General features: G+C 37.8%; 1 protein-coding gene across 14 annotated transcripts in view; it reads right to left on the bottom strand.

Annotated features, from left to right (window-relative positions):
- The window catches only part of CDC42BPA (CDC42 binding protein kinase alpha), a 189,724-nt gene that overhangs the window by 8,381 nt on the left and 158,084 nt on the right, over window positions 1-23,259 (bottom strand). For 7 of the 14 annotated variants that reach the window (XM_052806782.1, XM_052806783.1, XM_052806775.1 and 4 more), the window contains 12 exons: window positions 22,727-22,832; window positions 21,829-21,965; window positions 21,021-21,160; window positions 20,105-20,186; window positions 18,704-18,920; window positions 17,896-17,958; window positions 16,389-16,982; window positions 14,435-14,532; window positions 12,752-12,836; window positions 10,913-11,036; window positions 9,489-9,606; window positions 3,060-3,245 (listed from right to left, as the gene is read on the bottom strand). In XM_052806782.1, coding sequence (XP_052662742.1) covers window positions 3,060-3,245; window positions 9,489-9,606; window positions 10,913-11,036; window positions 12,752-12,836; window positions 14,435-14,532; window positions 16,389-16,982; window positions 17,896-17,958; window positions 18,704-18,920; window positions 20,105-20,186; window positions 21,021-21,160; window positions 21,829-21,965; window positions 22,727-22,832 — 1,950 coding nt within the window. Of the gene's footprint in view, window positions 1-3,059; window positions 3,246-3,513; window positions 5,359-9,488; window positions 9,607-10,912; window positions 11,037-12,751; window positions 12,837-14,434; window positions 14,533-16,388; window positions 16,983-17,895; window positions 17,959-18,703; window positions 18,921-20,104; window positions 20,187-21,020; window positions 21,161-21,828; window positions 21,966-22,726; window positions 22,833-23,259 lie in introns of those variants that run through there. The other 7 variants (XM_052806789.1, XM_052806781.1, XM_052806787.1 and 4 more) reach the window with 3 other exon arrangements.

The raw sequence follows: 23,259 nt of genomic DNA, 5'->3' as shown, positions 1-23,259 counted from the left end.
TGTGCACTGTGGTTAGTACACTGGAGTTGCAAGGAAGGTCTTTTGTACTTGTATAAACCTACAATGGTTCATTTTGCAAAGAGAATAATTATGTTTAATGATAAGGCGATTAACCTCCTTAACAGTGACTGAGCAGACAACATACAGGCATCAGGGGAAGGAGGGAACAGGTGGGTGCATGAAAAAGACTCATTTATTTTAATAGTGTATTCTAATGATGATTATTTTTCATGATCTCAGTTTGCAAAGTCCATGTAATTCCTAGTAGAAAGTTTCTCCACAAAGCAAATCTTTCATTGTTCTTTGTTCTAAAAATAAAATAAGCACATGCCAGAGACCCTGGCATTTTGGACCAAAACCCCTGGAAGTTATATGCACATGATGCAGAAAGGGGATTCAAAGAAAAATAAACGGCGGTTATTAGCGGTAGTTATAAAGCAGCAAAACACAGCAAGTTAAAAACAAAGGAAAAAAAAAAAAAAAAGAAACTTGAGCTTGCTTTACTTGAAGAGAGAGACAAAAACCCCTCATTTAGAGCAACAATTCAAATCCTAGCAGGAAAATTCATCCCCACTGCTGAACCCAATGGAGAAAGGTGAGAGAAGAGAAAAAAAAAAAAAACAGCAGCAGAGAAGCTGCTTGCTGAATGAAGTTAATCACTGTGAAATAGGGTGAAAGACCCAAATTAGTTCAGTGCATCCCATTCCCAGTCAGAGAACGGAGCTGCTGTGGAGTTGTGGGTTATGTACATGCTATCGCTGCTATGCTCGCAGCTCTGCAGTGTTACAGAGCCTCAGCTCTCACACTCACACTAACTGCTCCCACGCTGCCTTCTCAGGCTGTGGGGTGAAAACATACATATAGGGTCTAACTAAACAGTTACGACACCTATAGGAAATTGTTGGCCTATGTTTCTCTGTCCATCATGCTGCTTGTTGTTGTTTCGGGTTTTTTGTTTTAGTGTTCTGTTCATTACATTATAAACCTGAGCTTTTAATTCTTCCATTAAATAATATGACAGAATCTAAAAGCCTACTTTAATGGGCCATTTTTCAACTTCCCTATGGATTCCATGCTGTTTTGGTTCCCATATCCCATCTGTACCCGGGACCACAGTCCCCTCGGAGGGAGTGCTACCCTTCTTACACTAAAATCTCCAAACACAAAGGGAGGATGGACAGACATGAAACCAAAACTCACAGCCTTGCTCTCCATATAGCTTACAGCATCTCTACCCTCAAGCCACAAAGGAAACAAATGCTTTTCTTCATACAAGACTAAACCTCTAGTGCTCTAAGGACCCAACAGGTACAAGACCTTGACACTCCAGGTTGCCCACTTCACTTTTTTTTTCTCCAATTTATGCTAGTAGGCTGCAACATTAGGATGAAGGATGCTCCTAAAGCAAAAATTAAGAGTTATTGTCTGAAACACCGGGGGTCATTCCTTACTGATCCCAGGGAGACTACTCACATGAGAAAGGGAAGGTAGAGAGTGGGTCACAGTCCGGTGATACATCACTGCATACTGAACACAGAAAATTTTACAGCACAGTTGGATTAAAAAAAAAAAAACTTGTTAAAACCAGAACTGAAATACAGCTTCAATGACCCTATAGTGACCCTCTAAGAGAAAAACAACTTTCAGTTCAGCTTAATTTTTTTTTTTTTGCATTTCAATAGAGCATTCCTCTTGTGCATTTGCATCTCTCCTCCTACCAGAAAAGCCAGGATGGATGCAGAGCTGTCATCACAGGGCATGTTTTACAAAATGCTGCAACTTCATTTTTGAATATTAATGGTTGTGACAATTGGGACTTCACAACAGTGACACATGACCAGACACATGACGTGACCAGTCAAAGCTTAGGTGTGCAGATTTGTTTCGGAGCCATATAGAAGAGATTAATTTTCCTCCCGCATTTTTAAATTCTCTCTAGGGTTGTATGGAGGTATGTATCCAAAAACCTTCCTGGTGATAGGGATCTAGGGCAGCAACCAAAAGGCACTCAAAGCAGTCTGGCAGTGAAGGTTTGCCATGCATGTCTGAAGGGTATCCAAAGGCCACAGAAACCAACAGCAGTGTTTCCATTACAGCAACAGACGTGGGTCAGACCCATACAAACCCTGAGCAACCAACCACCATCACATACATCTGCCTCACAGATTATTCCTGATTTATCTGCGAATCTGGCCCAAGCAGAACTGCAGGCCACAGCACAGTACACAATTACAATGCACAGCATGTACTTGTGTGCCTGTTTTCATATGGCTTGTATTTCTGTAGGACCTAGCAACCCCCACATAGTCAGACCAGGATGCACAATACAAGAAAAAAGAAAAGACCACTTCCATCCCCCCAACTTACATTCCAACTGGAAGGGTATCTACAGAACAGTACCCTACCTCAGCCTCTGCTTAAAGCTATCAGGATTAAGAGGATCTACATCAGCAAATTGCCATCATCTTTAATTTTTTATTTTGCTTGTACATGTTCTAACTTCACTTATTTACTTTAACTAGAAACTGTCTGAGGTACAACCTGTCTCTCTCTCAATCTGTATACAGTACTGTGTAAAAATTCTTGCATTCTACATGATTTCATCGTAAACAAAGAGTTTGAAAGTTTCATGCAACACAGACAGGTCCGGAACCTTTTCCTAATGCAACCTGATACACAGCATCCCACTACTGACTACTGGAGGATGAACACTGTGAAACAGAGAACTCATCATTCAAAATTCCCACATCCTTCCTGGTGATTAAATATGCTATTCTCGTAGCAAAACGTTCTAAAAATGCTATTCTCATAGCAAAAGGTTCAGCCCAGTTGTTATACATTTCATTTCTTTTTTTCTACAGCCATGACGTATCTGTTTCTTGGTATGTCAGAGCTGTGGAAAGACCACAGCTGATAGCAGAAAATAAATCAACTGGGACAGAAGAAAGTTAAGGGGTGAAGGAAACTGCTTACAAGGGTTTTTCTCCCATGTTAATAGCCAGGCAAAAGGAAAACCACACAGTGTTAGTAGAGTGAACACCTGACTCAGCCGTTCATACCCTCAGAGTCATAAAGTCTGGAGTACCGAGGACAGAGCGTGGAGGTGGGGAAAATGCAGGGTTTATGGAATCGTAAGAGAGGAATTTTTCAGCTGAATTAACAGTCATGTGGTAGATGTGCTCAAAGTTGCTCGGAGAGGAGATCAGACGGGAGTGATGATGAGGGAACTGATAAGGGGAACGCTGCTATCAAAGACAACAGAGAGAGAAAGCAATGAAGGATGGTTGTACAGGTTACATTGGCAACAGCAGTCCACAAGAGCAGTCAAACACAAAAGGACAGCCAGACAGCAACCCTGCTTGCCCGTCAACACACAGGTTCTTACATTGTCACCCCCAGTCCTCTGAGCACCTTCCTTACATGGTGTCATATGGGCCTGCAGCCCTTGCTGTTGCTAAAACATTAAAAACAAATAAAACTTTTAACTCATTAGGAATCGATTCTAGTATTTATTATTATTTGATATTTCAAAGAGCACCACAGTTGTAAAAGGTGCTTTACAGACAGTTGAGAAGCATCAGTTCCCTGCCTTGAGGAGCTTACAATCTAAAATAGACATAACACAAACAAAGGAAGGTGAACACAGGTGAGATGGTGTGGGGAGAAGAAAAGATGAGAATACACAACAGTTAAAGATCGTAAGAGATTTCCTTCTGTTATTCATGCATTTTAGTGATTCCATTAAAATTAAGTATCACCCGTACAACAAACACAGAGTATTTCTAAAGGGAGGGAACAGTGTTTCGACAGGATAGGGACACATGGGAAGGTGAACTGCTTAGTGTCAGACAACTGGGACAATTTACTCTGCTGTAGACAGATGAGACAAGGCCTATGTCCTTCTGCACGCTCACTTAATCCTCACAGTGCTTTAGCAATGAAGGGACATTGCACTGCCGTGTCTGTGCTGCAGAAGACTAGGCCCTTAGCAGATAAGGTGCAAAAGTATTGGGAAATTCAAATGTTTTTAACAGGTTAACTGAGCAATGTGCTCCCAAAGTGTGATGTAAAGAAAGAGAGGGGAGAAATAATCCTGCAAATTAAACAGAAGTCACTTCTAATTTATCTCTACAAAATGTGCTGACACAAGTGCTCTTATAATTTAAAGTAATCTAAATCCAGATTTAATGGAAGAGTGTTTCAAGGCTCAGTCTCCCTCCCTGTGTCATCTGTACGTGTTCACCAGGTCAGCCTGCAAGGGGATGGTTTGCCCAACGGCCACCAGCAAATCAGAACACCTTTTCTAACTTCTAACTTTCTCTTCCCCTTGTCCAACTGATTTCATCACCTTAAAACTAACAGAGCTGAGTAACATTAGAAATGTTAGGACTTAAAAAAATAAAATATGGTAAAAATACAGCTTACCCCTCTGCTAAACCTAAGGCACTACTTTTTGTACGTGGAACGTATTAAAGTCTGGAAGAACATTAAGTCACATCCCAATACATATTACCAAACATTATTGTTACGGTTCTCTTAATTTCAGCTGGTAAAATCCAACTTTTTTTTTTTTTTTCCAAACACACAGTTATTATGAGGCTTTGCATGTTAACCAAAACATCAATTACCACATTATGGCATATAAGACATAATATATATTAAATTGTTATTAGTAAGTTTAGCAGCATGTAAATATCAGTACAAGAAGCCACCATTCCAAGAATGGTCCAGGAAAGCAGACTTTGCTGAGTTATCTGCTCAGCAAAGCCAGCTATGTTCCTAAAAGCCAATAAGGGAGAAAAGGGAGTCTCTAAAATCACAAGCTAAAAAGCAGAGGGTAGGCCAGCTGCAGACCATGAAAATATTTAGCCAGCATTCATGAATGTGAAAAAGCCACGATATGGCAACATTTTTAAAATGATCCTCCATGGAACTTTCCCCATGGACTCCACCATTAGATGCATGCATGGGGTTCCCACTTTCTTTAAAGAATACCAAATATGGATAAGTATTCATTTACTATAAAAGTTTCTCATTTGAAACAAGCAAAGCTTCACACATCATCTAGAATGGAAGTATAATGGCTCATGTATAATGAGGTCAAACTGAAGCATAATGTTCAAATATAATGGCAGTCAAGACTAGCTTTTGTATGTAAAATACGTAGGCATGCAGAATATGAAAGCAAAATCAATCCTGTACATCTGATGTACACAGAGAGGTGGTCTGTGCTGCAGTAAGTGCAGTTCCAGATTTCAGATCTTCACTACAAAGGAGCATCCACGATAAAGTGGCTTCAAGGGACAAGAGGGCAGAAGGGAGGCCAGACTGTACGGCCAGTTAATTGGTGACAGGCTGCTAGGGAAGAAAAACATGTAAATAAATAAGTTTGGGGATATACTAACAGGAATGATTCTAAATTGTACAAAGCAAGACAATGACCCAGATCTAGCACCCACATCAATAAAATACAAGTATGTACTGATTACGGCTCTGTTAATAGCAAACAAGAACTTCTGGTTTCTGTTATGTTGTAGCCCACAAACTTGCTTGTCAAAGCCAGACCCCTAAGTAGCTGCTCACCATGAAGACGGATGAAAGTTTACAATTGCCTGATAACCTCTAGTATTTTCCCTCTTAACTCTGATCTCACTCTCAGCCTTAGGCATGTTCATTTATGCCCAAACATAGGGCTATACTGAAGTCAAGGGTGTCCATTCACAGAGAAAACAATGTGGGACTAGGCTAAGAGACTGCAATTTGCCATAAACATCTCACTATTCATGTCACGTGCCTCTTGCATACCAAGACCTTGGAAACAATGCACAGAAGAAGCATCTTTCCCCCTTGTGTGGCTGCATCAGCAAGGGCAGTCACATGCAGACAGATATGTTACACATATGTAGGCATCTGATACAACATATCAAATAGCCTGAAAGAGTTTAAAACATTCCATTTATCCAATTTTCATTTTGTACATTTACAGTACAAATTAAACTCTCTAAAGCTGGTCTTATAAAAGACATCGTTAAGAACAGTAGCGGGGAGAGAGCAAGGAAGCTCCCATTGGCCCTGCATCCACCAGGCAGTTATGTCACGGGTTAAGGCAGCACAAGTGTATGTCCCCTCCTGCCCACTGACATATCGCAGCCCAGCCACGCAAGGACCATTGCTACCAGTTCTAATTCTGTGCTTCATTCAGTTTTTGGCATTTCCCTTGAAAAAGACAGCAGAGGCCGGTTAGTGGGACTGCAGAGATAAAGTGAATATGTATATATAAAGTGAATATGTATATATTGTTAAATAAATATAAATACATACTTATATATAAATTACCATTTGCTTTATAAAGTTCATCCATGGATGCTAGATAAAAGCTAGGCTGAGCTGGCTATTTAGTTTGTGACTATCTCATCCAACAGAGATTAAAATACCTATTCTCTATTAAAACCTATTTATTACTAAGGACCCTTCTGCCTACGTAGCCATTTACTGACTTCAGTGAAAGCTCATGCTGGATAAACAAATTTCTATCAGTAGATCCAGCCAAATTTGAAATTGCTCAAATAAGTCGGAAGAAATCGCAAATAAAAAGGCCCACTCCATTCTTTCATACACTTTCTGCATTCCAGGATCTCATAAAAAAAGAAGCTATGTCACCTAAAATAGTTGGATGAAGAGAATTTGAGAAAACTATTAGTCTTGCACTACTTGTTCCCCCTAGTGGTAGCCCTCTTTAAATGCAAAAATATATTTTATCATCTGCTTTCATAAACAGAAATGGGCATTTGCAAAGTAAAATGCTGCAATCTTTCCCATTTAAAAATAAAATACTTTTTCTTCTGAAACATATTAGTCTATTTAAAAATACAAAGATGATGTTCCAACTGCAAAATCATCACACCTGCTAAGAAGCACAAAAAAAAAAGCTATCCACCTTTTTGGAAAAAGGTATGAATCTAGTGAAATAATTCTATGTCCTTGTAAACCACCATACAGATGAACTGTACACAGGGTTGGATGAGTATTCTTTACCTTGTGTACTGATTCTTCAGGAAACGTCCTCTATTTCCATCCTCTCTTTTAATTATAAATTTATCTTTCAAATAAAACATCAGACTCAATACATAACATCACATGCACGCAGTAACTCCTTCTCTTCTATTTTTGTGCCTGAGAAACAAAGTAGGTAGTTTGGAACAGACTAAATGAAAACTCAGTCCAGCCAAATACCTTACAGGAAGCTGTTGGAAAAGAAAAAGCTACCTAGACCAAAGTAGCTCTTGACAGAACATTTATTTCCTAATCTCAAGTTACACTTTCGAATTCACACATTTTCAAGTCCTATGATTGACACAATTCTGTACCCGTTAACTTAGGAATACAACTACAATATGATATTGCAAGGAGCTGTTGGAAAAATACACGTCAAATTTGCTTTATCTGCAGTGACATCTCCCAGCATTAAGACTGATACCTACTTGCAAAAAGGAGTTTTTAATAGTAACTTTATAAAGAAGCTGCAGCAGTGGAACAAGTGCAGAAATCAATTCTATATTGTACACATTTTCTAATGTCTTCTCATCACTTTTAAGTGTGGAAAGTGACTCATGAATTTCTTGCAAAATGTCGTATCGATTGGTAAGAAGCAAAGTACCAGTCCTAACTTCAAATATGACCTTTGAGCTAATACAAGGCTTGCGTAATTAGCATGAATTCAAAGCTAAAAGCCATTTAGAGATGACATAGCTGAAGAAATATTAATCCATGTAAGTCTAGAAAATCCCCTTCAATAGACAAAATCATTCCTCATTTTACACTTGCCAGATCTGGGGCTTGATTAAGAGTCCTTGCAGCTTTTGATTCCCATGAACTTTCAACTACTGATGGTGTGAAATGGGATGTCTTTTGCCCTGCCTTTAGCAGTAGCAGATTATTTTCTCTGCTTGAGAAGAGCCAGAAATATTTTAAGGAACCCACCAGAAATGGAAAAAGAAAAAAAAGATTCTGATCTACATCCTGCCCTGAAGCCAATTATCATTCTTTGTTTAACATTAGATGTATGTATACTCACATCCAGGTAAGATAAACACTACCTGCCAACTTCCCTTGGATGTGTCATGTATTTTCTAGAAGCAGCTCCTTCATTATTTATTCATTTATAAACACACACACACACACACACACACAGAGTTGTTTTTTGCTCAATTGCACTGAATGTATTTGTTATTGAGAGGTTTCTCTGAGTGTCTCTAGTACGAGATTCAAAGAAAATCGTTTCCTTTCCTTCCATATTCTCATCTAAGGAAAACACAGTGCCAGAAGGGCTCACGTACAATGTGTAGACTTTACGGTAAAGTGTAACATAAAAGTACCATTTGCTGCAAAAGTGAGGTAAAATGAGTATCCGAAGACCAGAGATTATGCTCCTAAGCTCCTAAACTAGTGCAACTGCACGGCACACTTTATTTTCCAGTCTTACTGTTGTTTCCTCTGGGGTTTTCAGCATCTGAAAATACCAATTTCAGTATCAACTTCCTGCTTTCTGCACAAACTCCAAGTAATAACAATTATCATTTTAGACAGCACTTCTGTACTAATCCCTATGTCTTACGGTGGTACTCATATCATCTGTTTGATATCATATAACCTGATCTTTCTTACAGTGCTAATTAGCATCTTCTGAATCTCATCTGTGTCATCGTAGATGAGTTTATAAAACAATACAGAACACACAAACAAGATGCTCAAGGTAGCTTGAAGCAAGCAGTATGATACTCTCCTGTGAACAAAATATTAATTGGTCTTTAGCTCATCAAAAATTTCAGTAACTTCCAGGTGAGCATTTCCTATATAAGGTTTTGTGGAAATGAACGTGTGTGTGCTATTACATGTTTTCTTTTTCCATTTTTCAACTTAAAAGGTTAATTTTTATGTAAGAAGTTCTGTTTCATTGAGACTAGTTAAATTGGAGAGAAAATGAAAATAGCATCTTTGGAATGGAAAGAAATTTGGGCACTACACACTATCAAACTGCTACAGTTCCACTGTCTGAGGAAAAGAGGCTGTAAAGAGATAGGCTAAGATGGAGTTGAAGATGGGAAGAGAAGGAAGGAATTGAACTACAGTTCATGAGAAAGGAATTTCTCTTTCCATTCCCACAAAGAATACAGGCCCAAATCCTCTTAATTTTGTCCTTTCATATGGGTCATAAAAATTATCATCAACACCAAGAGGCCAACCAGCCTTAAAACCCAGGAGGCATTAGCCACTCCTCCTCCTCCCCTCGATGCTTAAGTGTCATCCTCTTTGTTTAAATTTTATCACATACAGCAGAGCATGTTCAGCTCCATTTCCCTAGTAACACTGCTCCTGATATGAAATACATCAACACTCTGAATACACATTTAAAATTGTACTTGTCTTTCTCTCACTTATTTGCAGCCTATGTTGCAGTCAGTCACTCTCACATGTACTTTTGTACTTACCATTGGAAGGTCTTTGAGAATCTGTATACCATCTCCTGGACCCATATGTGCTATGTGGTTAAAATTAGTTGGGTTAGAAATTAATTTATTTCTCATTTCTGGATCACGTAGCATCTCCCTGGAAGAGAAAATACTTTGTTTAGATATTTCATTCAATGTAAGGATGGACATTTATAAAACATGTACAGCTTTAATTATCAGCTACTTTTAAATGGAAATTAACTATTTAACCATCTTAACAGTGATAAACCCTTGCTATCAGCACTGGCATGGACAAGCCTCCAGCTTGAAGAGGAGGCAAGGGGCCAGAAGAAAAGAATGCTGTTTACAGGCTAACAGCCCGCACCCAGTAGTTACTAACATTTAAAGAATATACAACCACTATGAGCTGATAAAAAGCTCTGTAAGATGAGCAAAAGCAGAACTCATTTGTGATGTATTACAAAGTAGAGATGAAAATGAAGTACCAAATATGAAAATAGAATTAAAATAATACTGCAGTACCTTTCTCAGTCTGTGGTCAGAATTAAAAGCTCTTCAAAATGGCAAGGATGCATTTCAGAACTCAGAATAAATAACATTTTAAAAGACCAAACCGCAATCAGCTCAGAAAAGGCAAGGACAAGAACTGGAATTTTATCTCCACTGTACACAGCTGTTACTTTTCTTAGAGCCAAAAAGAAAGGAAAGCTGGGAGCCAACCATCGGTGGAAGACGTTGGAAGTTAGAAAACTGAAATACTCAGTTCTTGGAGTGTAGCTTAGCACAGTAGCAGGTCATCTTTAGTGAGTAATAGTAAATGGTCAGTAACATCCTCTGTGAACTCTGTGAGTAGTGCAGACCTATTTTTATTGCCATTTAGGAAAGTAATTGTGGCCTGTTAAAGACTTCTATTAGAAACACATCCTGAAGTCCTATGTTCTCTGAAGAGGTGAGTTTTCTGAGATTTATAGAATGTTTATGTAGTTAAATCTATAAATCAAAAAAGCAGATGCCTTGGAATACTGCTGAGAGTAGAATTGCCTTCAGAAAGAAAAGCAGAACCAGAGTCTGAAAGTAATTAATCCATATGTATAGTTAGCAATGTAATCCCCTTTTACAAAGTGTTTATTACAGATCTTTATGTATACAGTATATATGCACACTTATGTACCTATATACAGTATGTGGAGACATGCATTCCAAATTACAGCTGTTTCACATAATTAATTTGAACTAATGAATACTTGTGTATCCAGTGCATATCCATATCCAAACTGGTATTAATACAAATTAAACATTGAGGATTAACGCGGTAGTGACGAGACAGGAACATCCGAATGGGCATTCCAGAAAGCAACAAATGAAGTACTACATTGGCATCAGTCACTGTCCTTCAGGGCCTACAGGCATGTACAGAAGACAAGTACATGTTGAATACCGACCTCCTCTGCTGCATCCTCTCCTCCTCTGGTACTCTAAAAGAGTAACGGCGCTTGTTGTTGATGTTTCGAACCATTTGCTTCCGGCTGTTATCTGATGTCTCAGGAACTACCAGTTCATCACCCTCTGAAATCAATATAAATATGATGATCCAGTGGGACAATTATTAGGTATTCATGGAATTTGAATTCAAAGACATTTTCTTCCTCTGCTCTTGCTAGTGCTGGACACCACCCATTTCCCATCAAACCTGAACAAATACTCCTTGGTTTATGGGTTTTCTTGGCCACTATCTACTCTGTTATATAGCAACAGACTTAACCCTTCTCACACACAAGTTGCCACAACTGTGTTCTCAAAATACCACTGATTAGTTCTTTCAAACAAAACATTTAGGTGGGCAGGAAAGAATCTCGGTCCTCTATCTCAAACTTTCTTTGGCAGCTCTCACTGAAAATCACTAGAACAGTCTTCTGCCAATTGTCTGGAAACTCAATGCAAGATTCTTTTTCATTGATTCCCTGCTCCAAAGAGGCTATTCCTTTTGAAATGTTTGAACACTGATGTATTTTGGTGCAACTGTGGGAAAAGGGAAGATTTTTTCCACATGTGTACGTCTGGCCAAGGTGTTTTTAATAAAGACATGAAATGTACAGCAGTGATAATCATACAATAGGAGCATTACTTTGAATGAGTGCTGCAACCGCTCTGTCTCGTTTTATATATATGGAGACTAAAGTTACACTTAATAAGCTTGAACATACCCAACACCCATTGTTCACTGCCAAAACAGTTTTTGTATGGAACTGAAATCTCTTCTTTCCTTAACATCAACTGGAGATTTCATGAAGTGTGGAAACTACAAGTAGCTTCGGGAAAACACCTTGCAGACTTTTAAAGACATACACCTGGAGGATACTTTACTGTTTGGCAACCTCTTCTGAAAGACAGTGAAAAGCGTACAGGAGTAAAGCATCAGCCTTACTCACTTCTGATCCTATGCTCTCCATTTTTTTTTTCTCTTCTGCTCTACTTCTAATGTTCAATCTTTATTAGACTTGAAAATTATTTATACATACTTCCACCATATTGCTCCTCTCCACCGCTGTCATTCCTTTTGTACTAAATTTGCTAGCAATTTCAATAAACACTGAAACACTGCCAACAGCAGTATATGTTTCTAGAGTGTTTATTTCTACTATTTTCAGAATAGTTAAAAAAAATTATAGCTTTTGATTGTTAAACAAAGCACATCCCCTCTCCATCTAAGAGGTTAAACGAAAGGTTAAGGAAATTACTCAGGAGCATGCTTACGAAAATGGGCTCTAAAAAGAAAAAAAAAACAATCAAAAAGACTCACAACAAAAATAGAATTCTGAAGCTAAAACTTTGGCACACAATCACACGTGACCCTAATAACAAGTTACAAATACGTAATATTATATTACTTTCTGATCCTTGGGAAAGGTTTGTTTAGGTTAAGTATAATATTAATTTTAATGTAGTACTGCCAAGATCACTATTAAAGTTTTTAATTGTGCAGACAGCGTTCTGGCAGGTGATCCCAGATTTGGAGGGAGCATCTAGTCATTCTATTTTCTATTTCCAGTCTTCATTCAAGTCTTCACTGAATAGTCAAAAGGGAAAAAAAAGTTCAGAGTAGCTGCCTAGCAGATATCATTGCAATCATTGTGGAATCTGTAAGCTTTGGCTTTCTCCGAAATTAACAAGCACACACACATTTGAGAGGTCACTTTCTACAATGCACAGATCCAGGCCAAAGAAAAATGCTCTTTCTAAACAAAAATTTGCATGATGAAAACTGCCTTCTCTTTACTTACCTGCCATTTTGTTTTTGAAATATATTAATCTAACCGTCTCCAGGCCTAAAAGGTTTAGTGATCCTTCTGTATTCAAGGGTCGTACCTGAAACAAGGAAAATCAGTCTTTGTAAGAGCAATAACTCACATTTACATAGTGCATCTTATTCTGAAAGCTCCAAGGTGCATTATACACTCTATAAAAGGAGCACTGTTATAAAGCCAACCAGGGCACAGAACACTGCAGGGAGCAGTGTCTCCTACCTCTAGTAACACACGCCTGCTCTCAAGAATAACAATTGTGAGTCACTAAAGCTGCAAAGCAGAGTTAAAAACAATTTTAGATTTTAAACTTCTGTTTGGAGAACGAATACAGAGAGAGTTGCTTAAAATTCCACTTAAAGACATAGGCTTAACACCATTCCTCCCAGCATTTAAATAAACAGTTCTGTTAGAAGTCTACTTCATATAACAATTCAATTTTGTCTATTAGATGCACAAAGCAATAAGCTGTGCTTTATTTTCTGTTAGTATCATGTCACGATTACGCTTTGCAACTTGGTAAGACTACATACAGGTTGCTAAAACCTACTGGTATTTGTGATTTCCCACTTCAAAATGAAAGAAGCACTCCACTCTACTGAGTCTGCAAATTGTGTTAGAAACAAACTCTTCACAATAAATTGCCATTTTTGAGTCTCCTAGATATAGCAGTTCTTGTTTGTTGAAAGTAGCTTCACTTATTACATGGGCAGTCTTGAGCCAGATATTAATCAAAGTACTAAATCACATCCTGCTGGGTAGGAAAAAAATGCTCCAACTGCTTCATAACTCAAAGTTTGGACATCAGAAAGAGTAGAGGAAATCTCCTCTAAAAGGCCAGATTCTTCTTCTCTCCTTAAGACGGTTAATAGCTGAGCACCTTGATCTTTGCATTATTTATCCTCACAGCATTGCCATAATATCCTGGTCCGCATCTGACATGGGAAATTGATAGGTAGAGAGACTGAATGACTAACACAAGACCTCAAGGGCAATTTCTTGTAGTTCTAAGTTATTGGGATGCCAGTAAAGGAATTATGTTGACACTAATACAAAGTTGAAGTCAGTCTAAACTATGGGAAGAAAAACACTTCTCTTTTTTCTTTCCAAATACAGCTGAGCAAACACCTCCTAAATACTAAGGAAGTGTCAGTTTTCAAAAACTTCGTCCTTTTGATAAGTGATCTAAACCTGACATCTCCCTGGTTTTAATATTTGTACTGGTTGAACCAAAATGTTCTAATGCTACCTGTCTACAATGTTCTCAAGCAGCAGAAGATAGATTTTTGAAGGCCTCTTTAGTTATCTTAACATGCATCATCTTCTGGCAATAACATAGATGCAGTCAGTCCCAATGAAGCCATCTGCAATTAATACCAAGAAACTGCTCTCTACAATAATATCAGTAAGTCCAATATACTCATATGCTCCAGACTGACCATTCATCTAAAACAGCGAAATCACATGCAAAACACATTTCGTATCTTATATTTCAAACAAAAAGCACTAGTTTCTTTGCAGTAGCTCTTCTTTCAGTTCAATTACGTTTAAACAAGCCGTTTTAAGGATGGCTTCTAATGTGCTTAAAAACCCGGTATGACTGTAGCAAAGCAATATTGAGTCTAGACATATTCTTTAACTTATACTGAAACAGCAAGTTACCTTTTTAAGAGGAATAGTCTGAATCCACTCCATGGAGTTCACGTCAAAGATATCAATTGCATTTTCACTGTACACAGAGAGGTATGGTGCATTGTAACCTGAGAGGGAATGATTAGGTATAGTGTCACGTGCTTTTAGACAGGGCTCAAAATATACAATTTCTTACGGTTTAACCGTATTTATTTAAACCAGCAACACCAAAAAAACCTTAAAACCCCCACAACTTTTCTTTTAACTTTGCAGAACCAAACTGCTTTTTGAACTACAAGGGATTACAGTTTACTCTGCCAAACACTGATGTGGTTCAAAGTTTTTTTTCTTCTAAAAGCCCTATTTTTAAGAGCTCGTATTTTGTAAATGATGTGGTAGGAAAATATATTGTTGTTATTTAATAACTGTCATTTGAATGAATTGAGTCTTTGGACTATGCACTAAATGAACATCAGTTGGAACTAAGCACCATGACACAGTCATAAAAATCTTCATGTTTCCTTCTAGCTTTAATTCTCTCTTCTTATTTTCTGGATTGTAAAGAGAATTCTTGTGCTACTTATCTGGCACATTTCCCCAGGATGAAATTTGTTCCACTGGGACCACTTCTAAAGGAGAATTCATTATTTCCATGTCGGCAACAAGACTGCCATGGTCTGCCAAGACTAACAAGAGCATCCAATTTGTGTTTAAATGTAACAGGTTTTGCTATAAAATATACCTCCATTCTGAATTGGAATAACATCAAGTCACTTCATTTAAGGCAATCAAAAAACTTTCCCAAGTATCAATGACCAGTGTAGATGAACTACATGTAAAAATACCTGTTTTTCAATCTATCACAAAATCTTTTATTTTGATTCACTCATTCCCTGAGTCCACTGTAATAATCACACTCTTGCTGGAAAACCAGAAGTGACATATAGCCTGTTAAAGTTGCTCCTTCCACATTCAGAAGGGGCTTCACTCAAACAAGGTGAAACATTCCTCTCCTCTGCAGTGTGGCTGTACTGCTGTCACAGTGAGGTAAGAAGGCAGCCTATTTTAAAAATCAACATAAGACTGGGCTCGTTCACAGATACTCTGAGGACAAATTTGGCTAATCCTTATCTGCATTCAGAAAGACATTAAAAAGAAGACGACAGGCATTGGAAGTTGGTTTTTTTTTTCTCCAACCGTCACAAAGATAAAGCCCCAGCTTTGAAAAAACGTGCAATAAATGTTTTAACAGTTCTTGCTGGAAATGGAAATCTTGAAAAATTACAGTATTTTTCCCTTAAGGTTATGAAATGTATTTTCTATACTGCCTGCCATACATTGTATTTTGGAAGGGAAGAGGGAGACAGAGGGGGAAAAACTTAAAAACTGATTTTTTAAAAAAGCAAAGAGAGGAGATGAATGAGAATAGTGTCAACAAAAACTGCTGAGGAAGAGAGAAAGAAGGAGTAAGGAAAGAAAATAAAAAAACCCAGTAGGTAGGAATAAACACCATTAGAGAAAAGCAAGTCAAACTACCAGATCCTGATGACTCTGAACATCAAGAAAGCTTGAACCACAATGGTGAGCCAAAGTACAATCAAATTTTAAGACTTTAATTAACAACAGTCCAGTATCAGTGGTAGCGAATGCATAAAGATCCCATTAGCCTCTGGAGGACCTGAGGTTTTTGGCCGTTTTAGAGATCAGGCCATGTGTTTAGAAATTGGACACTGGAGTTACAAATCCTGACCTTTGATTCCTCTTTGTATTACAGCAGTATAGGTCAGTTACAGAGTTGTCGAAACTAGCATAAATGAGATCAGGATTAAACCCTCTGACTAGATTAAAAATGCTGACAGAAGCTGAGAGCATTCATTTACTTGTCAGGTAATTATCCCTGAACTTCACTTTCTGTGGATATTAACACAAGTAGTGATCACTTCAATGTATAATAGCAAGTACACGGACACACATGGCAACTTACAGCAAGACGATGGAGTTGCGGGCCACATCAGTTCTTGTTGTCTACATCTTCGGCCCTGGCAGTCAACGTAAACCCCTACGCTGCTAAAACACAGCAGGTATTCTTTATTTGAGATTTCGACCGCACAGATGGCATCAGTTGGCTGCTGTGAGATAAATGATAGTGTGTGGTCATCTGGATGGAGCAGACTGTATGGGCTGCCTTCTCCGTGAAGGGGATATTTTAAGAAACCTGACTGGTAGCCCACACAAAGACGGTCACTGAAGATTGACATCCACTGGACGTTTCCCTGGACTTGGATCTCCTTGATCTTTTTGTGACGTGTCTTACTCTGATTCAGTTCGTAACAGAGGACCTGCCTTTTCATAGCTACACAGAGGCAGGTAAGAGCTCCGTGGCGCACATGTCCAGAAACTATTGACTGACAGCCTTTTGTCTCTGCCAGCTTATAAAACTCAGTCTCCCTTCCATCCAGGGCAGCCATAGGGAAAAGCCGTACATGACGGTTTCTTCCTGAGATTACTGCAATGAGCTGTTCATTTGGGATAAGCTCAATCTGATGAACCTTCTTATTGTCACCAACACGGATAATCTCTAAAAAAAGCCAAAACAAAACCCCCCAAATCCAAGTAAATAATGTTGAAGTGTGAATTGATTGTAACATAGGTATTTGTAAAGATAAACTATGAAGGAAACCCAAAAAATCCCCTTTATTGCTTTCCTGCGATACTAAAAATACAGAATCAAAACCTGTATTTTAGTAATACCAGATGTGGCAACGCTGGGTAGACCTTTGGCTTTTCCTCATCAGAGGAAGGGAAGAGCAGATCCGATGCAGTAACAACCACAGTATTATTTCAGTATTCATTTCAAAAACAGTTTATAGCCACAAAACTACCGAATAAAGAAAATCCCTCAGAGAACTGAAATATACAATTAAACATGTTGCTTGTTGAATTGTCTTGGGCATCTGTCGTTACATCTCTTTACAATACTGAACATAAGTTTTCATTTCCAATACCAAGGAGGAGGTTACAGAAAAGGATCAAGCCAGGCTCCTTACTGAGGGGCACAGCAGGAGAAGAGGAGACAACAGTCACTAATTGAAATGAGGGAGGTTCCTAGTGGATATACAAAGAAAATGTTTCATTGTGAGAATAATTTGCAACAGGCAGCCCAGATTGATTGTGGAATCTCTGTCCTTGGGGATTTTCAAGACCCGACTGGTCAAAGTCCTGAGTAACCTGGTCTGAATTCAGTATTGAGCCTGCTTCAAACAAGGGAAGAAAACCTTCAACTGCATTCCAGATACTGGAAAGGATACCCAAACCAGAAAGCACACAAAACACCTTCTTGATTATCAGCTCTCACATGGGGTTGTCCAGTTGATAGTATAGTAAATTGAGAAAAATGAAACCAGAAATTATTGTAAGAGAAAAAAAGGTTACAAAGTCACTTTCTGATTATTTACTATTAGGGAAATAATTACCAGTTCCTAATCTCTTACCATCTTTGGTGACATGCACTACAAATAGCCCTTCTTCATTCCCCAGAGCTATTCTTTCATGGTCTATGATATTAAGGAAAAAAAAAAAAGGTTATTTTTCTTTGGAAATTCTTCTTCAACAATAGTGATAATTCTGATTAACAGAGACAGTTTTTTAACATCTTGAAATAAACAAATACAAAGCCAAACCCAACACATTCATGTAACAAAAAACTTGGTAACCTCCCAATCTTTCAAATTTCTGAAAAAATAAGTCTTTTCCCATTTCTCCTGTTAGTAGAAGTAACAGCAAGAAATGTCATTTTTAACAAACCATTCAGAGCACTTAAGAGTACTACCAACTTTGCAATAACTGTAGTATCATATTTAAATAATTTAAATAATGAGAGTTTAACAAATTGTATGCAGTAGCATTTAAAATTACTAAATTCATTCCCTGCTTTTACATTTTCTCTCTGGTCCCACAAGCAGATTTGGTAAAGTCAGTGATTTACGTCTATTCTATAGTGCTAATTTTGCCCAGTTAAGGAATTATGTTTAAAAAATAACAAAAGAGTAATGTCCAATTCTCAGTCGAAATTATTCATAATGAGTATGTGAGAATAGGGGGAATATTCTTAAAGATCTGACAAAGTACTGGGTAGTGAATTGCACTTCTCTCAAACCCCTACACACTCCCATATGGGATAAAAACACTACATATTACTCTCTATTCAGTAGATAATGCCATTTAACTTGGTTTTTGCAAAAAAAGCGTGCTTTTAGCATACTTATTTTTCTTAGAGCTTACTTCTTATTAATTTCATACCTATGATTGCTGCTGACTGTGTTGTTTTGATGAGGGGTAAGGTGCTGTCATAAGCTTCTTTGGGAACATAGACTGAGCGGTCTTTGAGTTTGTTCTTCTTCAAGATCCTATGCAATTCATTCAGTACTCCTACCCACTTGCTTTTTTCATTCTCACCGTCTGCTAGAATCAGGATTGAACACTTATTACTGGATGCAGAGAGCTGGGAAGCTGTAACCTGGAAAATTTTAAAATATATATTTTAAGTCGTAAGTGATAAAAAATTTCATCATGATCATTTTTACAAGGGTATCAGATGCCTATAAGTGCCTTTTTAACTAGCTGTCTGAACTAAGAATGCAAAAATTTAGCCTTCGTTAATAGAAAACACCCTATCTCAATCAAGAACCCACAGCAGAAAAACCTGTAGGTATGAATAACTCAGCAAAGAACAGAGAAAACTTTTGCTTTATTCTAAATGCATTTGTATTTATTCTGTAATTCAGAAATGTCTGCCCTAAATAAGGTAGTCAATTGTTTCTCACAGCATTTTTATAATGAAAAGCACTTCTTACAAAGTATTCTGTTGGTTTTTTTTAAACCAATAGTTTTCATTAATAATTTAATGCAATAGGAATGGTCTTTATGGAAGAAATATCTATGATCCTTTTCATGTATTTGGTACAGCTACTATAGATAAAAATGAAAGCCCCTTTTGTAGGTTTATCTCCTCTCAGCACACAGAGTGATGAACAGTCTGAAAGCCAGAAAAACAAGGAGTGAAATACAATGGTATAGTAAAGAAATGATAGTGGAATTAATAAGACACCAAAGATATTTCATTGAGGTCAAAGCTTCAATAGAATATATAGTAAAAATAAGAAGAATATTAGAAAAAGCCAATAACGATGGCAAAATCCTAATACCAGATGCTAGACATAAATTTTGATGAGCATTTTAGACTACATTTCTATACTGACTACCTGATGAATGGGAGTTTTCAGAGATCCAGTGCATATATACAAAGAAAATACATAAAATAACGGCTTCAGGAGAAACACAAGAAATTAAATTGAGAAGCAGAAGGCAACTTTAGGAAATGAAAATATAGAAGGTCATGAAGAACAGAAGAACTCCAAATGACTAACAGGCGGTTGAGAAAAGTATGTCTTGTAGAAGGTTAAAAAAATAAAACCCACGTAAAAGGGAGATGAGAGCTTGTCTAAATGTACCAGTGCTATTTTTACCACGAAAATGATATATGTACAGATCCTTATGCATTGCTGCTGCTGCCATGGATACCACACGGCCAGAACTTGCAAAGGAAATAAAACACTAGCAAGCTGTCAGTGACTACACACTGTACATCACACTGTGAAACCCTGTACTTCTGGGTTACTAGGTTCAAGATGTAACACTTACCCTAAAGATACAGGGGATATCTTTTCGATTTGCGTGGATGACATCTGAGGCCAAGACAGAACTCACTGAGAATTCTTCATCCCTTATGGAGACCACAAACATAATTGGAAAAGAGTTAAAGAGTAAAAGCTGTATGTTTGTTTTTTACTTGTATTTCCATAGTACCGATAGCTTTGTTTTGTGAAGAACACAAGACAGTACTGAGATCTAATTTTTAAAATTATCCTTTCCTCTTTATCTGCAGATGCAACTCAGAAATGCAATGTTGCATAACTAATTCCTGGTAAATGGTGATAGACATAAATCTATTCAGAGTATCTGGTTTTTTGTCTGTTTAAATTAAAACCTTTTTTTAAAAAAATGAAAATAATCACACTTAAAAAATAAGCCTGGACCAAGAACACCTCTCCAACTCTTTCATAAAAGTCCAAACTCACTAGAAGCTATAAGCTACAGCTGTTTGAGACTTCCTGGATAAACTAACCTAGTTCAGAGATGAGCTTTACTTAGTTGGTATGTTAAATGTTCTCAGCCTTCAGTGAAGTTGGTAGTATTTCACTAATACTGAAAACAGTGGGAACAAACTATTCAGCCCTTCTGAATCAAAAATGGTATTCGTTTTATCCTATAACAAAGTTTTATCTGTCTTTAAAAACTCTATTCAATCCCAAAAGAATGTATTTTTCTTTATTAATTCCAGGCCTTCTACACAGCTGAAGAGATGCATTTTGGCACATGATGCAGTAATGGAAGTTTAAACTGCCACACTGCAAATACTGCTTTTTTCCTGAAAATTAAAGGCTCCCAACATGGATTACAGCGTTTCATAAAAGCTTACTGATTTCACAATGAAGAAAAGCAGAAAAAAACCTCCCAGTGCCTCTGAAAAGCTCCCACTCAGCACCAAACAGCTTACCTCATGTCTACGACCTGACTCACTATCACACTAGGCTGGGATGCTTTTCCTTCTGCTACATCATATAGGAAGAGTTTAAAATCACAGATCACTGCCAGTGCTCTCTGCCAACCTTTCTTTACTCCAGCTGGTTTTGGTACCTGTATCAAAATAAATTCTGATTAACTCTCTGTAAGTTTGCATGCAATCAAAAATCAGACAGACAGTACCAAATTCAATTCTCTCATCTAGGCTGACAAGCTTTTATTCAGTGATAATGTTAAGCAACATAAGCAATAGCACAGGTGCAGTAACAGCATCAAACACAGCCACACAGACACCACAATACATTATTTAAAAAATTCACAGCACCACAGATTCTTTCTTCTTATTTCACAGACTCATGCAAAGCTATATTAACAAATACAGAGAAAGAAACCCATCTCTAGTTGGTCAACAGGAGTATGGCCAAAACTACGTAATTTTTTTAGCATTTATGTACCACATTTAGTATCCACACCAATGACCCTGGACAGTACTAGCATCAACAGAAAGACTCAAAAACTCACAGGCCCCGGAAGATGATCTGATCTCTAGAGATGGACTATTCAAGACTAATTCAGAGCACAATGGCTGACAGAGATGGAGAGAGAATTACTGTTGAAAATGCTAAGCGCTGCTTTGTGAAAATTTAGGTCTTAGCTTCCAAATGGTTACCTTAAAGTATAATTGAATCCATCCCCCCGATGCCCCAATTAGAGTTTAATTCCAGCTCTGGAATACAACAGATTTAATATAAGTGTCTCAAATGCAGCTACCTGATACTTACTCGGACATGTCCTTCATAAGCTGTTCCTATGCCTTTCTGCGGATCTATTCCCAAAGGTCCCTTAGTCTGTTCGGGAGGGATTGGACATACTGCAGGAGCCTTGTCTGCACAGGTCACGTGGCAAGAGAATCCACATACTTGCGAGGAGGAGAAGAAACAAAAAGATTTTATGGTTATTTGCAGTGCAAAAACTATGATAATGATGATGACATTTATAAAGGAATCCTCTCTTTTTTTTGACCAGCAAATGAGTAGTTTCACTGAACTTTGCCACACTGAGACAGACATGTAAGTCTGCGCACAGCAGCAGTTCATGCTTTTATCTGCTCTAAATTCCGATTTTCTCATTTTCAGAGGTGTATGGATACATAGTCTGGTTTCATCCAGGTGAGAAAGAGCCTAATCAGAAGCTCATACTGATATAATCTTTTATGATTTCCTCTAGGCCCAACTCTACTAGTAAACAAAAAGCTGGAAGCTCCTCTAAACGATGAGTGTCATTCTGTGCATGTACAAACATAGAATAAATTAGTCCTGGAAAGAAGCAAAATTGGTACTGAATGGCAAAGCTGTCTTACATTTTGCCCTGACTCAGAAAGCAAAGCTGCTGTCAGCATACTTGACAGCTGACTGTGGCCCCTTACTGCTATTTTAAGTAAACTGAACTAAGCTCTTCTACCACCAACTGGAGTTAAGTATATCCCCAGATAACTAGGTGATCTGTTATGTAACATGTTCAAAGTGTTTGGCTTCTACTGTTAAAACAGTGAAGCATGAGAATATATTCTGTTATTCATAATACAGAGAAGACTCCTGCATTATCACACTTCAACATTTACTGTGCAATTTGCATCTCTGCGAACTTCAGTTCACACTTCCTGCTTTCACAAGTGCTTACCTTCACAAGTACAGCCCTGTCGTATTAAACCAACCATCAGAGATGTGCATTGATTGCATTTTGTTGGTGTATTAAATGATTTCACTACAAACTGGTGGGCTTTAGGCTGTGAAACAAGCAGACAAGGATGTTAATACCTGTAACACTTCTGAAGAACAGTTATTTTCTTCACAGACATAAGAGTGCATAGGTGCATTTAAAAAGGTAGCTTATTTGTGTTTGCTGAAATGAGATCTGAGCTCCGAACACATGGGCTGAAAAAAATTCCTTATCAGTGCTCGTTATTGATAATTTAAACCATCCTCTGAAAATGAAACCACAGAAACTGGACCTTGTCTCAGAACAAGAGTTTGCTTCCATTGCAGATAGGAGAGTTGCCAAAATTATTCCATTACGCTCTAGAAGTTGAATGTGTGTATGTGCTTGCTGGGCACCTAGAGGCCAGCCAAGGTCAATCCTCCACAGTATTTTCTAAGCTGCAAATTCAATGGTCCTCTATAAGGAGTATTGCCTTAGTTCAAAGAAAAATACCA

The sequence above is a fragment of the Harpia harpyja genome, chromosome 13 (genome assembly GCF_026419915.1).
Source record: "Harpia harpyja isolate bHarHar1 chromosome 13, bHarHar1 primary haplotype, whole genome shotgun sequence".
Taxonomy (NCBI): Eukaryota; Metazoa; Chordata; class Aves; order Accipitriformes; family Accipitridae; genus Harpia; species Harpia harpyja.
Note: the sequence above shows the minus strand (reverse complement) of the source record. Positions and strands in the feature narration are given on the sequence as shown.